The sequence below is a fragment of the Esox lucius genome, chromosome 5 (genome assembly GCF_011004845.1).
Source record: "Esox lucius isolate fEsoLuc1 chromosome 5, fEsoLuc1.pri, whole genome shotgun sequence".
Classification (NCBI taxonomy): Eukaryota; Metazoa; Chordata; class Actinopteri; order Esociformes; family Esocidae; genus Esox; species Esox lucius.
In genome coordinates this window covers 7,214,385-7,239,100 of record NC_047573.1, presented here as the reverse complement: position 1 = coordinate 7,239,100, position 24,716 = coordinate 7,214,385, and the positions used below count along the sequence as shown (strand labels likewise).

At 49.4% G+C, this 24,716-nt stretch overlaps 1 protein-coding gene across 6 annotated transcripts in view; it reads right to left on the bottom strand.

Annotated features, from left to right (window-relative positions):
• psme4a (proteasome activator subunit 4a) overlaps nucleotides 1-24,716 on the bottom strand; it is a 43,044-nt gene that overhangs the window by 978 nt on the left and 17,350 nt on the right. For 5 of the 6 annotated variants that reach the window (XM_034292278.1, XM_034292280.1, XM_034292281.1 and 2 more), the window contains 33 exons: nucleotides 18,346-18,611; nucleotides 17,958-18,144; nucleotides 17,642-17,796; nucleotides 17,397-17,547; nucleotides 17,139-17,307; nucleotides 16,884-16,951; nucleotides 16,499-16,714; nucleotides 13,128-13,285; nucleotides 12,705-12,800; nucleotides 12,548-12,603; nucleotides 12,349-12,405; nucleotides 11,840-11,994; nucleotides 11,486-11,548; nucleotides 11,258-11,353; nucleotides 10,860-10,991; nucleotides 10,555-10,764; nucleotides 9,578-9,714; nucleotides 8,996-9,049; nucleotides 8,560-8,689; nucleotides 8,122-8,203; nucleotides 7,055-7,278; nucleotides 5,404-5,529; nucleotides 5,139-5,291; nucleotides 4,880-4,984; nucleotides 4,537-4,628; nucleotides 4,196-4,327; nucleotides 3,651-3,859; nucleotides 2,979-3,064; nucleotides 2,757-2,885; nucleotides 2,179-2,334; nucleotides 1,071-1,233; nucleotides 517-650; nucleotides 270-411 (listed from right to left, as the gene is read on the bottom strand). In XM_034292278.1, coding sequence (XP_034148169.1) covers nucleotides 277-411; nucleotides 517-650; nucleotides 1,071-1,233; nucleotides 2,179-2,334; nucleotides 2,757-2,885; nucleotides 2,979-3,064; nucleotides 3,651-3,859; nucleotides 4,196-4,327; nucleotides 4,537-4,628; nucleotides 4,880-4,984; nucleotides 5,139-5,291; nucleotides 5,404-5,529; nucleotides 7,055-7,278; nucleotides 8,122-8,203; nucleotides 8,560-8,689; nucleotides 8,996-9,049; nucleotides 9,578-9,714; nucleotides 10,555-10,764; nucleotides 10,860-10,991; nucleotides 11,258-11,353; nucleotides 11,486-11,548; nucleotides 11,840-11,994; nucleotides 12,349-12,405; nucleotides 12,548-12,603; nucleotides 12,705-12,800; nucleotides 13,128-13,285; nucleotides 16,499-16,714; nucleotides 16,884-16,951; nucleotides 17,139-17,307; nucleotides 17,397-17,547; nucleotides 17,642-17,796; nucleotides 17,958-18,144; nucleotides 18,346-18,611 — 4,482 coding nt within the window. In that variant the 3' untranslated portion in view covers nucleotides 270-276. The remainder of the gene's footprint in view (nucleotides 1-269; nucleotides 412-516; nucleotides 651-1,070; nucleotides 1,234-2,178; nucleotides 2,335-2,756; nucleotides 2,886-2,978; nucleotides 3,065-3,650; nucleotides 3,860-4,195; nucleotides 4,328-4,536; nucleotides 4,629-4,879; nucleotides 4,985-5,138; nucleotides 5,292-5,403; nucleotides 5,530-7,054; nucleotides 7,279-8,121; nucleotides 8,204-8,559; nucleotides 8,690-8,995; nucleotides 9,050-9,577; nucleotides 9,715-10,554; nucleotides 10,765-10,859; nucleotides 10,992-11,257; nucleotides 11,354-11,485; nucleotides 11,549-11,839; nucleotides 11,995-12,348; nucleotides 12,406-12,547; nucleotides 12,604-12,704; nucleotides 12,801-13,127; nucleotides 13,286-16,498; nucleotides 16,715-16,883; nucleotides 16,952-17,138; nucleotides 17,308-17,396; nucleotides 17,548-17,641; nucleotides 17,797-17,957; nucleotides 18,145-18,345; nucleotides 18,612-24,716) is intronic. The other variant, XM_034292279.1, reaches the window with a different exon arrangement.

Genomic DNA, 24,716 nt, shown 5'->3' with positions numbered 1-24,716 from the left:
TTTTATGTGGACGTTCAGACAAAAAGCAGGGTTGTGTCGTACCAGGTATCTAGGTGTAGCAGCAGGGTGTGTGTGTGTCGTACCAGGTATCTAGGTGTATTAGCAGGGTTGTGTGGTACCAGGTATCTAAGTGTGTTAGCAGGGTGTGTGTGTGTGTCGTACCAGGTATCTAGGTGTAGCAGCAGGGTGTGTCATACCAGGTATCTAGGTGTAGCAGCAGGGTGTGTCATACCAGGTATCTAGGTGTAGCAGCATGTGTTATGTCATACCAGGTTTTTAGGCATAGTAGCAGGGAGAAACTAGCAGGTCAGTCAAAACCAGCAGCTGGTCATCAGTAAACTGCTGTTTGTGCTCTTGCCAGTTGTCATGGTGAGTCCTCCGGAAGTTGGACAGGGTCTTCTTCACTGTCATCTGAAGTAGAGAGGCCCACATGACAGGAATTCAGCCGGAGCAGAGAGGGAGAGATTTACAGAGAAAGAGAGTGTGTGTGGTGTGTCTGTGTGTGGTGTGTGTTACCTCAATGGGCTGTGTGTCATTGAGGTGGGCACTGAGGTCCATCAGGAGCTGGGGCATCCAGGTGGGGACATCGTAGGGACTGGACAGGATACAAGCACTAAGCCCCAGGACCCCAGCATGGCGCCGAACCAGGTCTATACACAGGGGGATGCAGTGAGGCAGAGCATGTTCAGAAAAGTCGCCGCGTCGCATGTACAGAAAAGTCGCCGCGTCGCATGTACAGAAAAGTCGCCGCGTCGCATGTTCAGAAAAGTCGCAGCGTCGCATGTTCAGAAAAGCCGCCGCGTCGCATGTTCAGAAAAGCCGCCGCGTCGCATGTTCAGAAAAGTCGCCGCGTCGCATGTTCAGAAAAGTCGCCGCGTCGCATGTTCAGAAAGGTAGCAGATTCAATACATACAATTACAATCATAGCATGTGTATTCCTAGTCAGCATACAGTTTGGAATGGCTAGCGCATAGCTTCCTTCTAAATGTTCCTGTAGACAGTAAAACAGAGCCAGCAGGCTGGCGGCTCCATGAGGCTCCTTCTATGGAAGACAGCCGTGTCCGTTGTACCTCCGGAGGGGATGGTGTCCATCACAGAGCCCAGTTCCCTCCTCCTCTTCTTGGGCAGGCGGGTCTTGCAGAGGGCCTCAAAGTGGCTTTGCATCGCCGCGTCCATGGACAGGAAGTTACACTGGAGGAAACCACTCAGGGTGGTGGCGGCCATCTCCCTCACCTGGGGGACAGGGGAGGGGGCAGGGAGACAGGGGAGGGGGCAGGGAGACAGAGGGGGAACAGGTTCATTATTAATGCAGTGTAACAGTGGAACACGGCCACTCGTGGATCCGCCGGGCCCAGTCTACACCGACTCAGAGAGAACAGCTCAATTCTCCTCCCCAAATGCCATTGGAGGAGGTTTCAGGGAAGGGGCATCGGCTGGATCTCTGTAAATACAGCGGAGAAGTCGTTGAGGAGACCGTATGCAAGGATTCATGGGGATGTTGCCAGGAGACATGGACGGGAAAGAGACAGGAGAAAGAGCAACAGAGGAAGAAAAGAGCAACAGTGGGTCTGTCTGTTCTGTAGCTAGGCTATGTCCAGGTGTTGGGGGGGGGGGGCTATATTCATCTATCCACACCCCCTCCCCCCACCTCACATGGCTACATCCGTCAACCCCCCTTATCTCCTCCCCATAGCAACAAATTACTCCTGCAGCCTGAGGTTTCCATAGAAACAAGTGAGAGAGGGACCCAGAGGGGCAGAACGAGGAGAAGGAGGTGGAGTGCTGAATCACCATGTGCAAACAGAGAGGTATGACAGGTACATCAGAATGCACACGCACGCGCTCCAACCACGTCATAACGCTCCTTTTGTACATAGTGATTCAGCGCTCTAACGTCGTCTTCCTCCTCCTCATTCCACACACACACACACACACACACACTCTGTGAGTACGACTGCTCAGTTTTGACAATGCGCTGTGCACCAACACACTGCTTCGCCCCTCATCAGTCATGACGTCATCGGTCTCCACCAATCATGTCCTTTGTTCGGTATTATGATTGTCATGTCTGCTTAACTAATTTCCTGTCTGCAGGGCTGCTGTCACATTCAATATCTGTGTCTGCATACAATATGTGTATGTGTGTCCGTATAGTGTTTGTGTGTGTGTGTGTGTTACCTCTAGCTGCTCGTCCTCCAGAAGGCGTATGACCAGGGCTCTGACGTCATCGACGGCTCTCTGGTCGCTCATGAAGGTGAACAGGTTGTAGAAGACCATGATCTGCAGGTAGGTCAGTACTGTGTAGCGGGCATGCCAAGAACCGCTGCCAGCGATCTGCAATAAAACACACCCTGTCCATTAACACCCAAGGCCCACGGTATCCCAACATGTCGTAATATCCTGGGAATTACGTGACGTGCCTAGCGGTGATGGTCCCGTAGGTGGGCAGTTATCACCGTGTATTGGGCACGCCACTCTCAGGAACGTAACCCAGACGTGACGCCAACCCGGCAGGTAGAGCGGCTTTCTCTGCCTCTTCAAACTAAATGACCAGCGCCATGACAATGGGAGGTGTTGGCCCGTGTTTGAACCCGCTTGTCTATGGAGTTCGCAGTGAATGTGGAAATGGCTGGAGAGGAGTCTGGCCCGGTTCTGTGTTTGTGTCTGCTTGGTTAGAGATTAAACGCAGGAGGCCTGGTGACTCATCTCCTGCAGAGAGAGAGTGTGTGTGTGTGTGTGAGAAAGAGAAAGCCTACCACACGCAGTGCCAGTAGGACCTGTGGTATCTGCTCTGTGTACAGTAATCCCTGGGACATCAGAGACAGACAGGTCTTCGCATCCCTCTTCAACTCATCATAGCTGTCATCATTCTCCACAGGAGCGATCTGAGGGAGGAGCGTGGGGGTTAGGAAGAGGGCTGTTTTAGAGGAGTGGGGTTCCTCTCTAGGTCGACTTTATTTTTGTCCCGGCTCACGCACCTTGAAGAGCAGAGGCAGTAACTGCAGTTGTTCAGGAACGGCCGTGGAGAAGGAACGTCCAGCACTGGCCATCAGCCACTTCAGAACTGGAAATAAACACTACACTTATTACACCTACTGACTCGGAAATAAGCACTACGCTTATTACACCGACTGACTTGGAAATAAACACTACGCTTATTACACCGACTGACTTGGAAATAAACACTACGCTTATTACACCGACTGACTTGGAAATAAACACTACGCTTATTACACCGACTGACTTGGAAATAAACACTACACTTATTACACCGACTGACTTGGAAATAAACACTACGCTTATTACACCGACTGACTTGGAAATAAACACTACACTTATTACACCGACTGACTTGGAAATAAACACTACGCTTATTACACCGACTGACTTGGAAATAAACACTACGCTTATTACACCGACTGACTTGGAAATAAACACTACGCTTATTACACCGACTGACTTGGAAATAAACACTACACTTATTACACCGACTGACTCAGAAATAAACACTACACTTATTACACCGACTGACTTGGAAATAAACACTACGTTTATTACACCGACTGACTTGGTGTTGGTTAGAACAAAAAGGTTGGCCTGGTTCAGTATTTTGATGGCCTGGTTTAGGGTCAAATGACTCAGGATAGTACCTGTCTTTAGCAGTTTGATGGCCTGGGTCCTCTCGTCCTGCTCCCCCACCTCATTCTCCTCCACCACATGGTTCTGGATCTCCTCGTCTCCCTCCATTAGGGGCTTGAGGCGCAGCATCACCCTCTCCGTGAACTCCTTTATGCGGGGCGAGGCCGTTGGCCGCGTGTAAGGCAGGTTCACATCAATCATGAAGATGTAGGTGAGGACGCTGGACATGAGGTGCAAAAGAATCAAAATGTTTAGTTCATTCATTATTAATAATGAGTATTGTAGTTTGGGATCATTTTGTTTTTTGAAACATCTGTCAGTATTATATTTAATGATAAAACATACTTTTCCCCATGTTTGTAAAATTACTTTAAGATCATGAGACAAGAGACATTGTATAAATGTTTTCGTACAGTGACCGGTGTGCGGTGACTTCGGGTCGGTGGGGCGGCTATGTCAGGTCGGTGGGGCGGCTATGTCAGGTCGGTGGGGCGGCTATGTCAGGTCGGTGGGGCGGCTATTTCAAGGGTGTGTGTGGATATTTGTGAGCTCTCACCTGCCAATGCGCTCTCGGACGTTCTTGTAGACCTGCGTGAGTTTGGGCTCCAGGTACTGCAGCAGACGATGAAGGAGTTCAGGGACTCTCCACTCCTGTTGGGCCAACCCTCCTTGCAGCACATAAAGGCGACTATGAGGGGCAGAACAGAATAGTTAAACATCCAACAAGGAATATCTCTCACACAGATATTTAAACCAACGAAGAAACCACATTCAAAGAACCAAGGCTCTAGCGCAAGTCATCTGAGCACATGCAGAGAAGAACCAACAAACGTCCACATGCTCAAACACCAAGACAGTGTCTATGAGGAGAGTTAAAGAGGAGAAGTGTGTCCTTACCAGGCGTCTACAAAGGACCCCCCTTCCCCATTGACAGGAGACTCCATCAGCATCTCGAACAGCCAGTGGAGCTTCCGTGGGTCTCTACTTTCCTGCATAACACAACCAACATAAGGTCAACATTGCTCTCCTGGAAGACAACCAGGTCAACACCATGGGGGGGAAAAAAAAATGAACAGGCCAGACAAGACTCAAACAAAGCTGTTGCTCATCATCTTAACTCTACTCAAATGCCTTGGAAGAGAAGATCCGGGCTACTGCCCGTTCAAGAGGTGACGCAGCCGGGAACGGAGGTAACAGTGATTGAGGGAATGACGAAGATGGGGGCGAGGTGGCGGCTTACACAGGCAGTAGCGATGCAGGTGCCCCAGTCGGCGTAGGTCTCCACGGTGATGTTGTTCAGCGCAGTACGAATCAGAGGACACAGGAACTCCCAAAGACTCTCCACCTGGAAACAAATGACACGCACGGTCAGCTTCCATCCAGGCCCACAATCTGTTCCAGGTGTGCCGGTTTGCAATGATGACCTGGCAAGGGTTAAATACAAAAGTGACTTATTGTGACGTCGGCATGTGTGGCATCAGTTGATCCTGTCTACTGACCTTCTGGTAGCTCCAGTGCTTGGAGCCCCTGATCAGTCCAGACGTGATCTCAGCGACACAGCGCTGTTTGCTCTCATGCGTGTCGGCCACCAGACGCTCCATGTGTGGTTTCAGCAGGGGCAGGAAGGCATCGTGGAAGTTACGAAACAGACCCTGAGAGGATAACAGTCAGGTTATTCCCTTAATCATTGCCTTGAGGGTTTCCTTGTTTAACGTCTTTTGCTTTTATGTGTGTGTTGCGGGGGGTCTGTGTCCTGTCCCTCACCTTGAAGAGGCAGAACCTGCGGGGGCTGAACTTGTCCTTGCCCTTCCGATCCTCCAGAGAAAGGAACTCAATCAGCTGGTTGATGAACACTGGGTCTGAAAAGTGGTCATAGATGATCTGCTCCCGCTGTATGGGGGAAAATACAGTCATTATTGCCTTGTGCCGAGTAGGGTGCTACATGTTATATAGTGTTTTTAAATCAGACAGTGGGCTTGTTTCCCAGACCCAGATTAAGCCAAGTTGAACTGAATTTGTAAACTAAATATTATTTACTCCAGACTTAGGCTTATTCAGTGTCTCTGTGTCTCTGTGTCTCTGTGTCTCTCTGTCTCTCTGTCTCTCTGTCTCTGTGTCTCTCTGTCTCTCTGTCTCTCTGTCTCTCTGTCTCTCTGTCTCTCTGTCTCTCTGTCTCTCTGTCTCTGTGTGTCTGTGTGTCTGTGTGTCTGTGTGTCTGTGTGTCTGTGTGTCTCTGTGTCTCTGTGTCTCTGTGTCTCTGTGTCTCTGTGTCTCTGTGTCTCTGTGTCTCTGTGTCTCTGTGTCTCTGTGTCTCTGTGTCTCTGTGTCTCTGTGTCTCTGTGTCTCTGTGTCTCTGTGTCTCTGTGTCTCTGAGTCTCTGAGTCTCTGAGTCTCTGAGTCTCTGAGTCTCTGTGTCTCTGTGTCTCTGAGTCTCTGAGTCTCTGTGTCTCTGAGTCTCTGAGTCTCTGAGTCTCTGTGTCTCTGTGTCTCTGTGTGTCTGTCTCTGTGTGTCTGTCTCTGTGTGTCTGTCTCTGTGTGTCTGTCTGTGTGTGTGTCTGTGTCTGTGTGTCTGTGTGTCTGTGTGTCTCTGAGTCTCTGAGTCTCTGAGTCTCTGTGTCTCTGAGTCTCTGTGTCTCTGTGTCTCTGTGTCTCTGAGTCTCTGAGTCTCTGAGTCTCTGAGTCTCTGAGTCTCTGAGTCTCTGTGTCTCTGTGTCTCTGTGTCTCTGTGTCTCTGTGTCTCTGTGTCTCTGTGTCTCTGAGTCTCTGAGTCTCTGAGTCTCTGAGTCTCTGAGTCTCTGTGTCTCTGTGTCTCTGTGTCTGTCTGTCTGTGTCTGTCTGTCTGTGTCTGTCTGTCTGTCTGTCTGTCTGTGTCTGTCTGTCTGTCTGTCTGTGTGTCTGTCTGTGTCTGTCTGTCTGTCTGTCTGTGTGTCTGTCTGTGTGTCTGTCTGTGTGTCTGTGTGTCTGTCTGTGTGTCTGTCTGTGTGTCTGTGTGTCTGTCTGTGTGTCTGTCTGTGTGTCTGTCTGTCTGTGTGTCTGTGTGTCTGTCTGTGTGTCTGTCTGTCTGTGTGTCTGTCTGTCTGTGTGTCTGTCTGTCTGTCTGTCTGTCTGTCTGTCTGTGTGTCTGTGTGTCTGTGTGTCTGTGTGTCTGTCTGTCTGTCTGTCTGTCTGTCTGTCTGTGTGTCTGTCTGTGTGTCTGTCTGTGTGTCTGTCTGTGTGTGTGTCTGTGTGTCTGTCTGTGTGTCTGTCTGTCTGTCTGTCTGTCTGTCTGTCTGTGTGTCTGTGTGTCTGTGTGTCTGTGTGTCTGTGTGTCTGTGTGTCTGTGTGTCTGTGTGTCTGTGTGTCTGTGTGTCTGTGTGTCTGTGTGTCTGTGTGTCTGTGTGTCTGTGTGTCTGTGCACGCGCGCGTGTCATTTCACCTCAGTCATCTCCTCCCTGGTCAGTCCTTGTTTAGGCTGCTCCTCAGAGGGTGCGTACATCATGAGTTTCTGGGGCCAGCTGTAGTATCCCCAGTGTGTCTTCTCTACAAACATACAGGCTTCCCAGGCCTGCTGGCTACGAGGCAGACTGCTGCTGTTGTACTGGAGCCACTTATTATCAGGCCTGTCCCCCGCTGTCAGACCAGACCACTCCTTCAAACCACCTAGTAGTGACAACCGCCGGAGAGGGGAGGGGAGAGAGTGAGCGCAGAAGAGAGGGAGTGAGGAGGCGAGGGCAGAAGAGAGGGAGTGAGGAGGCGAGGGCAGAAGAGAGGGAGTGAGGAGGCGAGGGCAGAAGAGAGGGAGTGAGGAGGCGAGGGCAGAAGAGAGGGAGTGAGGAGGCGAGGGCAGATGAGAGGGAGTGAGGAGGCGAGGGCAGAAGAGAGGGAGTGAGGAGGCGAGGGCAGAAGAGAGGGAGTGAGGAGGCGAGGGCAGAAGAGAGGGAGTGAGGAGGCGAGGGCAGAAGAGAGGGAGTGAGGAGGCGAGGGCAGAAGAGAGGGAGGGAGGTGGCGAGGGCAGAAGAGAGGAAGGGAGGTGGTGAGTGCAGAAGAGAGGAAGGGAGGAGGTGAGGGCAGAAGAGAGGGAGGGAGGTGGTGAGGGCAGAAGAGAGGAAGGGAGGTGGTGAGTGCAGAAGAGAGGAAGGGAGGAGGTGAGGGCAGAAGAGAGGGAGGGAGGTGGTGAGGGCAGAAGAGAGGGAGGGAGGTGAGGGCAGGTCATGTCAATTCCTTGACGGTGCTTCAGACCACCAGGTAGTGGAGAAGATCTTATGGGGTTAGGCGCTAAGGTCCTGACAGTTACGAACTCAAGACATCGGTAACGACCACAATATGAAGCCCCTTGGCATGGGATCACAAGAACAGACACCACACCATTTTCAGCCACCAAAGGGTCTCTGTGCATTCTTTACTGCCACCTAGACCAGCTTAATCAACCAGCAGCAGCTTGACTCAAATATGATTTGGCCCAGGTGAAGAGGCCGGTGATGAGACAAATTGCTGTTTACTTACAAAGCTCATTGGTGTTGACTGGCACTTTTTTGTGGGGCCTCTTGAGTTGCTTCATGATACCTGCTACGGCTGATATAGCCACCTGGTCAGAAAATGAACATACAAAATTCAGACTGACTTGCAGTTTTGAGTGCATACATTGTCATCAAAGTACGGGCCCCCCCTGAATCAAACCCACAACCCTGGCTGTGCAAGCACCATGCCCTACGGAACTGAGCATCCAACTGTTTCTACGTCTTACTGATGAGTCCACGGTATGTTTTAGGATACATTTTCAGTTGTGTGTTAAGCCCTTCAATAACACAGACTGCGGTCATCTTGAAGTCTCTCTTCCAACAGATTACATCTCAAAGTAACAAAACCACGCACGAGTTTGCCCGTTGTTGTGTTTAGAGAACATGTGTAAGGAAAGGCAGAGGGACGGGCAGACATGATCACCTTGCGGACCAGCAGGGAGTCGTGGTTGAGGCTCTTGACGAAGAAGAGGACAGCAGCAGAGGGAAGAGGGTGGTCGTCCCTCAATAGCAGAGACATGAAGCCAATGGCGATGTGCTCAAACTTCCAAGGCCTGCAAAGTCAACACAGGGCTTTTCAAATGGGTGACTAAAGGTTTTCAGGAAACAAGAGAGCAACCTGCGTTTTAACATCAGTGCAAAAAAATTTGCAAACCCTTGTACAATGAGAGAAGTGGTTTCTGTTTCGGTCAATGGCTTTTGCCACAGTGCACTGATAACAGAAACTGAAAATTTTTGGGGGGATTTTGTTGGGGTGGCATGTTCACACTGTTCTAGATAAACGTAAATGACCCGACACATTTTTTGGTCTAAACAGCACGGTTCCACGTATGTCTGCACTTGAGATGACGTGAACCTACATGTTTCTGTCATTGAGGCAGTCTAGAAGTTCACCAACCAGCTTCTCGTATTTCCTGGGGAAGACAGAGAGCAGTCAAGTGGCATAATCTTGGAACATTTTTATTTTTCTAAGTGTTTTCATTCACAGAAGCATTGTTTTGAAGTTGTTTCAAAACCATTTATACATTTACAAAGAATATAAATTCTATTTCCTTATGTGGAGAAAGTTAGTACAAATCTACCTTTAGCAACACATAAAATGTCTTAAATTTGAACCAGACACACTAAAGCAGGCACAAATGAAAAAATCATTACTGAGTAACTTGGGAGGATCAAGCCTGCAATAAAGATTAGAAAATTGGTCTGGTCTAGTCTAAAACATACAGGTATGTGGTTATACATGATGCAAATACTGTAAGACCTATCCAAGACCCTCAGAAGAAAAATTGTTACTGATGAAGGGGTTTGAAAGCCATTTCCAAACAATTCAAAGTGCATCAAACGCTGTTAGTATTGGTTGAAGTTTTAATGTACAGTTCAACAGTATTGTAGTATTTATTAAACAGAGAAGGAATGTTGTTCCTCGAGTTTCCAGTACACACTTTACAGAGTCAAGGTTCTTCTCCTCCTGTTTCCTAAGGCCCTCTGCTTCTTCTTCTTCTGAGGGGACCGGGTCCTGTGGCAAGGGTTTGCCTGAGGTCAGGAGCTGCACCGCTAACGCATTGCAATTTGCTGGAATCTAAGGCAGAGTTAAGAGTTAATTTAAGGAAAATGAAATAACACAGGTATAATCTGTTTGTTACATATAATACCCAGAATAATACAAGTACAGTACCAGGCAAAGGTAGGGACACACTAACCTGGCCACTCGCATGGGTGTGCCCAAACTTTTGACTAGTACTGTAAACACAGTGGATACAGAATGTATTCAGACCCCTTCACTTTCTCCAGATTTAGTTGTGTTATAGACTTCATGTAAAGTTGATTCTTTTTTCCATCAATCGACACGCAATACCTCATATTGCAGGTTTTCATGGACCTTTCATCCTCTGTTCATTCAATCCTGCCCAGACTCCCAGTCCCTGCCGCTGAGAAGCATCCCCACTGCATGATGCTGCCACTACATGGCTTTGCCGTTGGCATGCTTTATGGTGATAAGCAGTATTTTGTTTTTGGCAGATCTAGTTATCGGCATTCAGGCCAAATAGTTCTAATTTGTCTTATCAGACCAGATACATTTGTTTCTCATGATCTCTTAGTCATTCAAGCGGCATACGCCTGTTACTAAAGAGTAGTTCTGTCTAGCCACTACCATAAAGGCCTGATTAATGGAGTGCTGGGACCTTTTATAGACAGGTGTATGCATTTCTAAATCATGTCCAGTCAACTTAATTACATCATGTCCAATGAATTGAAAAATTTATATATTGCCAGCGGGAGATGAAATTAAACTCAGTGTCAAAAATTGAAAGGTTATCATGAGTTTATAATCAAGTTCAAATGACTAAAAAAACTCCTTTCACAACTCGTCGGTGGTAAAAACATTTCGACCACAGGAAAGGCGGAACGGTTCTCTTACGGCAAAGTCGATGCCGATGGTTTCGTACTGACGGTGGACCTTGTCAGCGAGGTCGTCGAACAGGCGCACTATGGAGGGCTTCTCCAGGGACATGGCCGAGCTGAGGCCAGAGCGGACGAGGGCCGGCCAGGTCAGTGTGATGCAGTCCCAGTCATGCAGGTTGGCCATGCACACCCCACTGTGGTTCCCCAGGAGACAGTATAAGGCACCCTGGAGAGGGACGAGTCTGTCAGTCAGCCTGTCAAGAGGCTCATCGGTAAATCGTTCAATTAACAACAGGCGTTTGAGAGGCGGCATGGTCGCACTTTGAACTGCTGCTGTGTGACGTCTGTGCGGCCCGGGTCCAGGTATTCCAGCACACGGGGGATCACATCGCGGCAGCAGAAGTTGTAGGTCCCCAGGGCTGTGAACAGCACACTCTGAGCCCGGCTACGCACCTACAGAGGATGGGGGCAGTTATGGTTAAATTGTGGCTCCAAATCACCAGAGAAGACCCATAGTTGCACCTTGAAAAATTCCCCTCAGATGTGCTTTGCGGCAGAATGAGGAATAGAGGATATAAGCATCTGCTCATCTCAACCCGTAACAATCCTGGAGTATCTAAAATAACCCTTCAGCCCAATGTAGAAAAATTACCAAAATGTAAATAAATAAATAAATGGAGCTACTACAACAAAGGTGTGTGGTACTGAATGGACCTTACCTGACTGTAAGTGCTGGTGGATAGTCTCAGTAGATCCCTCAACAGCTCCTGGTGGATACTGCGGTATTCACAGCCCTCCACTGTTAACTTACGCAGCTGGAGAACACAAATACCAATTACACACTCGAACAGGATCTCGGTGAAATAAACACTGACAGTCTTTCTCCATGACAACAGGCAGGGACAGGTGAATATGGACAGGACAGAGATAAAGGCGAGACATCTGACCTCGTGTTGTAGCATGACTCTGTCGATGAGAAGGGCTCGGATGTGCTGCTTCCTGCCGTGAAGCTGTAGGTGGGACAGTAGGAAATGAGTGCCTCTTACAAGCAGGAGGCCTACTGTTACCTATGTAGCGCACTCATTTTGCACACACCCTTACGCCCCCTACCTGAACATAGGTCAACACTATAATAAACAAACACACAATTATGAAGTCAGCCAGAAAATGTAAAGCATTCATCAATTATTTATTGAAGAGATATTTAACAGTTTGGGAATGCTGTTGGTCTTAATTATTTAATGATGTGTTCCAGCGATAAAAAACATGTCCTCGTACGGCTTCCTAGCAAGATCTCTCACCCTGTTCTCCATGGACTTCTTGACAAGGTTGAAGCTCTTCCAGCGGGAGTCAAACTCCTGTTTGTGAGAGCCTTTGAAGTGCAGCAGGTCACTGATGATCTTTATGATGGAGAACAGAGACTTGGTGTCGTCCTCTGAATGCTCAAGGATGTGATCTGGTAATACAGGCCACACTGTTAACATTCAGATGCAAACGATTCGGAGACGGTTGATACATAGTGTTGGTTTATTAAATCTGGATATACGTGAAGAGAGCGATGAGATGTTAAAAATAAAATATAATAATATGAAGTGGAATAATTTAGGTCTGTATACACTCTAAGTCAGACAAGTCAAGCACCTGACAGGTTTTCAATGGACAGCCACGTAACCTAACTGTACTTCATGTGATGACAGAATATAGATTCATTCAGCAACAATAGGATATTGGATAGGGTGGTGTTGTGGTCTCAGAGACAGGAAGTGAGCGTTGTGTGGTGATATCAGAGACAGGAAGTGAGAACACTCACGCAGCAGTTTCCGCATCACTCGGCAGATAGCGTCTCTGTAGTTCTCTCTGGACACATCTGGAAGCAGAGACAGTTGAATGAGTGTAACTCTGTCTAGAATTGCTCTATGACACGTCCTAGTGAGAACAGGACTGGTTCTGCTGGGCCTCCAGCTATTAACAACACTAACTAACCTAAAGGGGATGTTAGTGCTACTCACCATAGTGAACTCCAGTGAAGAGGTTGGTCTCCGCCAGACTCACCATGCTTGTTACCCTGATGTAGAAACAGAGGTTCAAACGCACGGTTAAACACTACTGACTGACTGAGCTTGACTTGACACTGATTAAACTTCTTAAACTTCTTAAACCACTCACAGCTCAGGGATGGGCTCTCCTCGCAGCGGTGGCAACTGGCTTCCCGCTCCCAGAAGGCAATGCTGTACGATGGACAAACTTTGCAGGACGTCGTCTCTGCGTAAGCAAAGGAGAGCGTCACAAACCAGGCAGGCTAAACTTGGAAGCAAGGTTTACTAGCACAGGTAAGACAAAACCACGTGTCTACGAGCCGGACAGAAGCAGAGCTACACAACATTAACCCAGGGGCTGACACTTCTGGCAAAGGGAAGTGGGTCGATATTACTCTTGGATCAGAGTAATATTTGCAAATGCAAACAGTTTATTTTATTTAACAGCTCTCAGTAGCTCTTCTGTCTTCAGTGTTCCTTTGGTTTGGTGACTAAAGGAGACCCTGTGACTGTATTCTTAGCGTCAGTCACAGAGTGAGTCTGTCCTCCGTACCGGGTCATGTCCTGTTCCCCCTGGGTGTGTCTCTGCAGTCGGAGCAGCTCGGGCCGCAGGATGAGGTCCAGGACGTAGAACACAAAGCGGGTCTCCTCCGTACTGGGGACATGCCACTGGATGTTCAGGTTCCACAGGTCCCCTGGACGACCCCAGTCCTAGACACAGAGAATAACGAGACCAGGGTTACTAGATGGAAATATTTCAGGAGGTGTCCATAGTGGAATTGATGTTGCATTTATGTAATATAGCAACATATAATGCCCTGTGTTTTTTGGAACGTCTCATATAGGCAGACCACAGCGGTTCTATTCTTCCCTCATAGAAGTCAGACACGGCTCAATGCTTGAAATGGAAATTGCCTGCTCTTTTTAAGTCATGCATTCAGTTGAAAATCCCTCAGTGATCCAGACAGGGCTAAACAGACCCAGATGACAGATTCAGACCAGGGACACAAGGTGGGTTTAATGCGGTGTCGAGCTGAGCAAATGACTGAACTGACCGTCATTTCTTTCAGTCATTAACTAACCATTCTGTTCAATAAGTTGAAACTCATTGACTGAATTTCACTGAGATTCTTTGCCACACAAACATGCAGATTGAGAAAGCGGGTCAATACTTGTACCAGTCTTTAAAAAGTTGTAGTATATTAGTAGTATTGAAGTAGTATTGAAGGTATGTAGCTAAGCAGCACTCTTGAATGTATGCCATATCCACTTTGATGAACTGAACTTATTTAGTCATACATCTTTGCGGTACCATCAGGCTATAGTTAGCATCTAGTATGTTAGCAGTTACTAGTAACCTGGCTCCAGGAAGCACAGACAGCTTACATTGGTTGTCTGGCTGAATGCTACAAAGCGGGAATGAGATAATGACTGACTTTAATTAAATAATAAAGAAATGTTGTAATAACAAGGCAGTGAGTACAAAACTGAAATCAACTGCTTATAGCAGGAAACACAACCAGTCCCAAAGATTAACCCACAATATTTCATAATGCATTCAATGTTCATAAAATAAATGATTGAAACAGTTGGCCCGTGATGAACCTGCAGTCTAAGCCGCTGCCTTCCGGTTCACATCTAGCCTACTGCTGCAGAGTGTGTGTGTGTGGTTGAATCTAGCCTACTGCTGCAGAGTGTGTGTGTGTGCGTGTGGTTGAATCTAGCCTACTGCTGCAGAGTGTGTGTGTGTGGTTGAATCTAGCCTACTGCTGCAGAGTGTGTGTGTGTGTGTGTGTGTGTGTGTGGTTGAATCTAGCCTACTGCTGCAGTGTGTGTGTGTGTGTGTGTGGTTGAATCTAGCCTACTGCTGCAGAGTGTGTGTGTGTGTGTGTGTGTGGTTGAATCTAGCCTACTGCTGCAGTGTGTGTGTGTGTGGTTGAATCTAGCCTACTGCTGCAGTGTGTGTGTGTGTGGTTGAATCTAGCCTACTGCTGCAGTGTGTGTGTGTGTGGTTGAATCTAGCCTACTGCTGCAGTGTGTGTGTGTGTGTGGTTGAATCTAGCCTACTGCTGCAGTGTGTGTGTGTGTGTGGTTGAATCTAGCCTACTGCTCTCAGAAAAAAACACTACCTTCCACCAAATTTCTTGTCCAATGAAGAAATGCATAAAAATACATATTAAAAGAAATATATACGGAAACACCATTTAACAAGAAACCAGGCAAGCCTAGTTCAGCCGGACAACAGTAGAAAGTACTTCTACAGTCAACACGTTAGTTTAGCCTCTATTCTGAACCTCGTATGCCACTGGCCGTTTTAACAGCTTATTAGCCAGTAATGGGCTTCACCAGTATCTACTAACTTACTAGAATAGTCATAGGAATTGCGAAAATACTAGCGAGTTTGCCAAAGCTATTTCATTTCAGGGCATAAAAAGGTAATATTTCTTTCATGGCAAAACAACATACTTTTTTCTTTCATTTATATAACCGTATACAGTTTCAGGTTTCGGTTTTAACCAGCAAAGTTTTCATCAATACAGAATAACTCAATGCGTACTTCGCTTCCCTTGCGAGGTTATACGAACCCAAGACCTATAGTTCACAAGTCCGCTTCTATAACCACTACGTTAATTAACAAGGGGTAGCCAGTCAGTCAGTAAGAGATATTCGGTCTTCTTAGCCGGATCCGCTTACGCGGTCCGGCAAAAAACAAACTCATATTAGAACAAACAGAGCTCGAAAGCACTAATTGCTCAGCTCGTAGGTAAGGCATATCTGGGTCGTATCTTCACAACAACACAGGGGTTACCTGAGGATGTGTGGACCGTACAGAGAACAGGACTAGTTAATCCAGTCAGTATTACTCTGTCCACTTTAAGCCATGGCAATCATAAGAAAGTATTCCAGGAGGGCCTAATCAGGTCTTGACCTATGTAGCCTTACGCATGTTTATAAAGGACCTGTGTCAACTCCCCACAGCAGCAACAACACCACCCAGCCAGCCCTCAGACTTGGACCCAATCCCAAAAATGGCAGCACATGCTCCTACATAAAGTCTCAATGGGTATGTTACGCACAGGAGTGCACACACGCACACAATTTACACAACCCCCCCCCCCCGTAGTATTAAGACCAGCTGTAAGGCATGCAATGATCCTTATCTATTGCTATGGAGACCTTAATCCACGGACATTAATCATCTCTGTTTCTGAAGCCTGCTCTTGTTCACTACGGTCCACACATTTAAATCAGTTACAATCCATGACGTGAACGAGCGCACACTTCAGGGGAAAGGAGAGACCACGTCTCTTCCTCTACTAGGGCGATGTGGAGAAGACCTAATAGGATCACAGTCAAGGCCCTGCCACAGACATGGGATAGAGAGCGCATCTGACAGAAAGGGGTGGGCACAAGGGAGTGATTTCGCCCGCGGGCAAAGACGGGTGAGCCCTCTATCCATCTCTATCGGGGCGCCTCATTGACTAAGTGGAATAGGACAGGATGGCTCAGGAAAATGGAGTGGAGTGATATAACGGTCAGGTTAATGGGACAGAGGACCTGGACCTCGGCTCGTCTGGCCTAGTTCCTTTGGCACTTCCTTTGGGACAATCTGAGTGGCTGATATAGTGGTCAGACTAATCAGGAGGAGATCAACGCAGCTAAAACCTTATGAACCTAATGCCCTCCCTAATCAGTCAATACCATTCCGCACAGCAGGGGTTAGAAAAAAAACAGACAATCCATATTGGAGTTCTCCAGAGTTTGGAAAAAAAATGTAACAGCTTATTGAAGTTGCTAGCTGGATGGGCAGTTTGCCCTGAGTAGGCTGCTAAAAGCCTCCAGGTTAATGATACAAACCTCTTTAAAAGGTAGACAACAGAACAGCAGATGTTAGAATGCAGATATCAGCACTACCGTACGTACCTTGATGGGCAGATAGTCCTTGGTGGGCTGTTGAAAGCCTCCAGGGACACTGCAGTACTCAGTGGGGTAGATCAGGGCTGTGGACCTCAGGATGTGATGGAGCAGGTTACAGGCCAGGGCGTAGCCCTGTTTACATTTCAGGTGCAGGCTCAGCTGCAGGATCTGAACCAGCTGGGTGCTATAGGGCAGGATCTTGTCCCCGTCCACTCGGGTCACCTGGGCAGGTGGAGAAGCATGGGTGCAGGGTTGAGGGACATGTTAAGAATGTGCAGTGTTCACTGGGGACCACAACTGAAAAACAATAGGAAGATGTCTTTCAGCGGTCTGTCCAATCTACCGAGAGGTAGTACCAAAGGTACTCATTCAGTACCGAAGGCGACCTCACCTCTGACAGCAGCTGGAGGTTCCAAAGTAACTCCTTGTCCAGCTCCTCCTCGCTCAACACCTCCTCGTCTGGAAAACAGCAAGAACAGCGACAGCAATGAAGTGACCTATCGGAGATTTAGACGCTCAACACACCCCTTTCTCTTCCGACTTAAACCAAGCCAACACACCCCATCAGGCCAGACTGGATTCACAGCGCCGCACTAAAACCAAACACATCCTGAAACGGAACACCTCGTACTCAGCAGGCACTTACTGATGGCCATTTGGTTTATGGCACCGCAGCAGTGTGGCACAAACAGCTTCAGAGACTCTGCTGGGTGGCACTTGGACGTGGCTCGGCACATGTCTGCCACCATTCTGCCGGCCACGCGCGTCTCAAAGATGTTGGTGGTGGCAAAGTTGAACACCTTCTCCAGAGCCACCTGGGAAAATACACACAAACGGATGGAGGCACGCACAGTAAGTTGTGTGTGTGTGTGTGTGTGTGTGAGAGAGAAAGGCTTGTGTCTACCTTGAAGATGTCCATGGAGCACTGCGTAAGGATGGTGCTGAAGGTAGAAGACAGTCCCAGCTCCACCAGGCTCTCCAGATGGGTCATCTTCTCTGTCTCCGTCTCCTCTCTGGTCTGCTCCAGAGTACTGCTGTCTATCAGGGCAAAACACCTGCTCGGACACACACACCCACACACACACACGTTTACCACTGCTATTCTGTTCCACTGACACAGGCATTTACCAGGTAGACCTTTCTCCATACCTGTCCATGAACTGAAGAACAAAGTCCTCAAACTCCACAGAGGCAGAGCACATTTCCCTCTCCACCTCAGTCAAGTCGCTCCTTTCATGGACAGCGGATGAACAGTCAACCAAAGGCACAAGAGTCGCAAACGTAGCGATGAACTGGAATGTTATCTGCAGAAAGGACAGAAAGCCACAGTTAAACCTGAAACGCGCGCACAGTTAACACTCAGAAACGCGTGCACAGTTAATAAGCATAGTCACGCAACACACTTCTGTATCCAAGCAACCAGTATATGCATCAGAGTTTCATTCCTCCAAACTGTATTACCCACCATGCACTTGCTGAAGTCATTGGGGTCGACGCCGGGCAGCGCTCTCATCAGCAGGGGCAGCATGTGCGTGGGGCCCTCTGGGAAGCGCGGGCCCCCGGGCACCAGGCTACGAGCCACGCCAATCATACAGCTCAGAGTGGCGGTCAGCTGGTGGGGCTCTGTCAACGTCTCCATGGCAGGGTACGTCCTGCAGGCACAACAAAACACACCAATTTACTGTATTGGTTAGTGTGTAAGCAACAAAAGACTAAAGGCTGAAGTCTAAAGAGCCCACCATATAAGAGGACACACTACTTGACCGACCGACCAACAGACCTGAACGACTGACAGCCTTACTGACTGAACCACGCAGACTGACCACTCAACCCAACGGCTTGATAAGACTCACTTCTCCAGGACTGGCGGTATGACGAGTTCCGGTCTCATTAGGGCCAGGTTCTGCAGGGCCTGAGCCGCGTCCAGACTGCCAGTCTTACTGAACATGGCCAGCAGCACCGGCTGCATCATGCTCTCCACAAACGCTGTGATGTCCTCCTCCGTCAGCTTGTGGCTGTCTGGCACCGGAGTGAGCCACGTGGGCTTCCTGTAGCGCTCGCGGTGGAGTCGCCGCACCACACTGGCTGGGAGGCGCTGCAACAGCTTCATCAACTTCATCTGAGGATGGACACAGGTATACAAAGACATGAGACGCTGAGACAGGCATACGAACAGGCATACAAAGACATGAGACGCTGAGACAGGCATACGAACAGGCATATGCAGGCATGAGACCGCCGAGACAGGCATACAAAGACATGAGACGCTGAGACAGGCATACGAACAGGCATACAAAGACATGAGACGCTGAGACAGGCATACGAACAGGCATACGCAGGCATGAGACGCCGAGACAGGCATACAAAGACATGAGACGCCGAGACAGGCATACAAAGACATGAGATGCCGAGACAGGCATAAGAACAGGCATAAGAAGGCATGAGACGCCGAGACAGGCATACAAAGACATGAGACGCTGAGACAGGCATACGAACAGGCATAAGAAGGCATGAGATGCTGAGACAGGCATACGAACAGGCATAAGAAGGCATGAGACGCCGAGACAGGCATATGAACAGGCATAAGAAGGCATGAGACGCCGAGACAGGCATACAAAGACATGAGACGCCGAGACAGGCATACAAAGACATGAGAGGCCGAGACAGGCATACAAAGACATGAGACGCCGAGACAAGCATACAAAGACATGAGATGCCGAGACAGGCATACGAACAGGCATACGAAGACATGAGACACAGAGACAGGCATACGAAGATGAGCAGACTTCTGTAAAATCCAATCACCAATTCTACATTATCTTAAAGTTTATAATATAGCCACAGCTGTCTTTGAATGGTCAAAATACTGCCCATTATAGTGGTTAGCACCTGATTTTGAGAAATGACGCTCAAAAATCACTTCACAGAACAAATCCACAAAAACACTACTGTAAAGTAGTATTGGTGCTTGTAAATTAACCATGTTAAATCTAACCGCATCATTAGAATGTATTCTGTCAGCAGATAGATGAGGGGTTTTCCTAGATGAAAGGCAGAGTGCTTAGCAGCCCGCTGGGTAAAATGCCAGTCGACTCAACCAAAGTCATCAGGAACAAATGCATTATAAAGGGTGTCGCCAATGATGACGTGAAGAAGAGCTATTGACGGGCTTTCAATTAGACACGAGAATCCAGACAAATGGACTTTTTGTACATGTGGGTTGTTTAAGTACTCACCCCCAAGCAGAACAGCACATTTTGTGGCATTATAATCTTATTCTAAAATTGATTTGGACTTTGTCACTGATCTACAGTTGGTATTGGTTATATGTCGTGGAGGTTCCGCCCCCTAGAGGGGCTTTAGCTCCTAGTGGTTTACCCTGGCCACATCCGCGGCCGTACTGAAAACTCATTATGCAAGATGTGACAGCCAATCCGGGCACGCCTGCCCCTATATAGGTCCCGTGAGCCCAGAGAACGCCCTCCCTGTTTATTCAGCAAACGCTTGATTACTCTACTGATTACTCAGTTTTTTGCTTCAGCCTGAGAATTTTTGCTGTCGACATTCTTCAGTTCAACATCTCAATATGAAGTTTTTTCGCCGCCGCTTATTGTAGTGCCGACCTGTCCCCGGATCAGGACCCTCACCTTTGTGTGTTTCCTGCCTGGGACCGACCCTCGCTCACGAGGGTCTCACCGACCCCCCGGCTTGCTCCTCCTGTGCTGCCATGTCCCTCTCTACACGTGTAGAGAGGGCAAACTTCTTCGAACAGGAGGTGGACGTCTCCGTCCGTGCTGGATTCTACAGCGATGACAACGTCGTCCAAGGAGGACACTTCTACGCAGGACTCGACTCCCCTCACTCAGACAGGCCCGCTCCCTTCCCACGTGGGTTCTGGTGGCGGGTCTCGCGCTTCACCCTCTCTCCGGGGAGAACTGGATGACAACATCTCTTCTGCTGCTACATTTGGCCTCACGATCCTCTGCTCATCGCCCGGGCTCCTGTGCTAAGCGCCGCCAAGTCTCTGCTGCCGTCTCTTCTGCCGCCTCAGCGCCTCCACCACCTACTGCCGCGGCTCCTGCTCTTCCTCCCGTGCGATGCAGGCAACCCGCTCCCAGACTGGACACTCCGTGGCCGTCTAAGGAACCCAGACCGTCCTGACTAGGCTTGAAGCGGGCTACGAGTTGCATCGTTCCCCACATCTTCCTCCATCAGCAGAGTAAGTGCCGAGTCTGACGGCGTCACAGATCGCGGGCGACAGAGCGTCCTGAGAGCTCACTTGGCGTTAGACGTAACCATGGTGGCTTCTCAACCCGCTCTTTTGTGACGGGATCAAACGCCAGGTAACGTCACCGGCTCTCGCCTCCGTCTCGCTACCTGTTCCTTCTGGTCACCTCATTCCCGTCTTCACTACTGGGCGTCTCCTTAGCAACGCGTCCCCACTCAGGGTGCAACTTCCGCGTATGCCGGGCTCCTAGGTGTAAGCTGTGCTTTTGTGCAGACTCAGGCGGTGTCTGAGCCTGTTAAGTCACTTGTGAATTTCACATGCCCTAGTTTGCCTCCATCGGTGGCTAATATAGACTCAGTGAATGCTCTCTCTGTCTCTACGTCTACCCCATTGGATATGAGCAGTGGCGCGAATGAGTGGCTTTTCCCCTCATTCTTGCTCTGTAGCTGGTAGGTCTTCTAATGTGTTTGCTTGTGCATGCTCTATTCCTTTCCCTATGCAGCGTAAGGAAAAGAGTTCTGTTAGCTATGTTCAGGGTAGTGAGGGTTTTCGGGGAGTAATAGGTATAACTTCTCTCCCCTCTCTACCCGCCACCTCTAATAGACATAAGCGCCGGCTAGCGGTTTCAGAGGCGTCTCCTATTCCGCTACCCGCCAGTCAGGAGCGTCCGCGTATGCAAATGCCGGGCTCCTCTCTCTCCCGCCATTCGCGGGCTAGCGAGCGTCCTGTGAGTTCACCTGTAGTTACAGACATAACCGTGGTGGCTCCTCATCCCGCTCGCTATGAAGAGATCAAACGCCGGGTAACGCCGCCGGCTTGCTACCTGCCCTTTCTGATCATCCCAGCCCCGTCTGCCCTACTCGGCATCTCCTTGGCAACGCGTCTCCACTCAGGGTGTAACGTCCACGTATGCGAATGCCGGGCTCCTCTCTCACTCATGTTCCCATCAGTGAGAGCGTGGTGTCAAAAGGGCAGCAGGATGGCTCAGTGGTTAGCGCGCATGGCTCTCATTCAATAGACCCGAGTTCGCTTACCGATGCAGCACCTGTTTTTACTCACCCCTTTCTCTCCCTGCCCTCCAGGGGCCGTGTCTCTTCCACTCGGGTCGAGCTCAGCAGCGGTGAGGGCAAAGAGGGAATTTGAACGTTACCTGACCAACGCCCCCCAACATCATGCTCATCCTCTCTCAGAGCGTTATTGGGAGTGGCGTCAGCATTGTACCATGCCAGCCTGGCTGGGTTATCTGGCCCAGTTTCGTTCAGCTCCACCCCCCTTCACAGGGATAGTGGAGACGGGGATGTCGTCACCTGACAGAGCGTCCGCTCTACTGTCAGAGGTGACGGAACTGTTGAGCAAAGGAGCGATCTCCGGGGTCCCGGAGGATTGCAGACAGGACCGCTTTTACTCCTGTTACTTCGTGGTTCCCAAAAGAACAGGAGGAGTGAGGCCGATCTTGGATTTGCGCAATCTGAATGCGCATGTAGCCAAACGACCTTTCCGTATGCTCACCACTAGTCGCCTGCTAGAAGCCTTCCTGCCGGGGGACTTCTGTTCGAGCATAGACCTCAAGGATGCTTACTTCCATGTCCCGATCGTTCGCAGACACAGGAAGTTTTTCTAGTTTGCCTTTCAGGGAAGGGTCTACGAGTATATGAGGATTCCGTTCGGCTACGCTCTGGCTCCACGCACCTTCTCCAAATGTCTGGTGGTGGCGCTGGAGCCCCTACGCAGGGGAAGGCATCAGGATTGTAGCCTATCTAGACAACCTCCTGATTCTAGCATCGTCCCTGGAATTGGCCCTGCAGGTGCCTGGTTCAGGCAGTCATGTCCCTGCTGGGTATGATGGCCACAGCGCACAAAGTAGTCCCCCTGGGCTTACTGCACGAGGGCAGCCTACAGTCCTGGTTCGCTCGCCAGCGGGTCGACCCGGTACTTTATGGAAACCGGACTTTGTCTCAGCCAGCTCGCCTACAAGGGGATCTGGACTATTGGAGGGACCACTCAGGGCGCTCCGCTGGGCAGGGTGTCAGAGTGCCTTCACGTTTTCACAGACGCCTCTCTCCACGGATGGGGAGGTATGTGCCTGGGTCAGGCTGTTGGGGGCGTGTGGCCTCCCGGCCCTCGCCACATCAACCTGCTGGAACTGAACACAGTTTTGTTGGTGCTGACGCATTTCTCAGACCTAGTCGAGGGCCGCAATGTCCTGATTCGCTCAGACAACCGGGCCACGGTCGCGTACATCAATCGCCATGGGGAGGGGGTATCAGGTCTCCTGCGCTCCACAGGTCCTCTGACCCTTCGTGTTGTCCTGTAGAGGAGATTGTCATTTCTGCAGTATCTCTTTAATATAGATAGGTCTCCTTTGACCATCCGCAGATATGCATTGGCCATCTCTGCGTATCATGAGGGTTTTGCTGGAAACACGGTTTCCTGCCACCCTCTCCTTCGCCGTTTTCTTTTGGGTACGCACCGCCTGTGCCCGGCGGCCAGACTGGGCGCTCCACAGTGGGACCTTGCTCTCTTGCGCACAAGGTCCCACTGTTCGAGCCCTTACAGCAGTGTTCTCTCAAGTTGCTCTCCCTTAAGACGGCCTTGCTTATCGCACTGTGCTCTGCTAAGCGAGTGAGTGATCTCTGCGCGCTCTCGGTGCGCCCGGGGGGCCTGGCTATCAGAGAGGACTTAGGTTGCGCTACACTGAGACCTAATCCTTCCTTCGTATCTAAGGTTATCGAAAGTGATTTTCGGTCGAGGACTATCGACTTACAGGCCTTCTTCCCTCCTCCGCACGTCCGTGAGGGGGACAAGAGGCTTCAATGTCTGTGCGCGCTCTCGCCCTTTACGTAGAGCGCACCAGGTCTATCAGACTGACTCCTCAGCTGTTTATTTGCTATTCGGATTTCCAGTTGGGTCGTCCGCTTTACAAGCAGCGTCTATCCCACCGGCTTTGTGACTGCATCACTTTGGCCTATGGGGCGTCTGGTTCTGTTATTCTGGAGGGTCTCCATGCACACACCACGCGGGGTGTTGCTGCCTCCTCTGCCCTTTTCCACGGGATCAGAGTGGATGGGCTTACACTAAGGGGGGTTCCATCATTACGCATTCGATCATCCCTTTCTGACCTTGTCAGCTGTCGGGGATTTTCGTCTTGGGGTTTTTGAGGAAGGTTTTTACTGGACACTGCGAGCTTACTGGTGTTCCAGCAGGGAGTACATCTTTGGCTCGCTCGCTCTGCCGTGAACCACTAGGAGCTAAAGCCCCTCTAGGGAGCAGAGCTCCATGACATATAACGTTAGTTACTGGGAATGTAACTCTGGTTATATGACAGGCGTGGAGCCCCCTAGACCTGTTGCTCTGCCGTCCCACAAGTTATGCTGAATAATCTCGGGAGGGAATTCTCTGGGCTCACGGGTCCTATATAGGGGCAGGCGCGCCCTGATTGGCTGTCGCATCTTGCATAATGAGTTTTCAGTACGGTCGTGGCCAAGGTAAACCACTAGGAGCTAAAGCCCCTCTAGGGGGCTCCGCTCCACTCATATAACTGGAGTTACATTCCTGGTAACTAACGACTTTTTAAATGAAAAACGTCTTACGAGGCCCAAGGGTATAGCCAAGGCCATATCCAAACATCATAAAGAACAAGAAGCTTTGAAAACTGCTAAATCCTATTTCGAACTTCTCAGATAAGGAGCTTCCTGTGACGACTCCCATGTGTACACAGCACACATGAAATGCAATGCTAATATTTAATTAGAGACAATCAGAGATATGTAAGAATTGGTATTCATTTGTAGGACTATTATAATCAGGTAAAGGTCATAATACAGTGTACATGGCTGACATTCAGTGGGCTGACAAGTGGACTTAGGGTTTTAGTTGTTTTGGGAACCCATTACAGATACAGGGCACTAGGCATTAATAGGTTAAAACACTTAAAACATAGATAGAGGGCACTAGGGGTTAATAGGTTAAAACATTATGAAAACATTCTGTTAATGA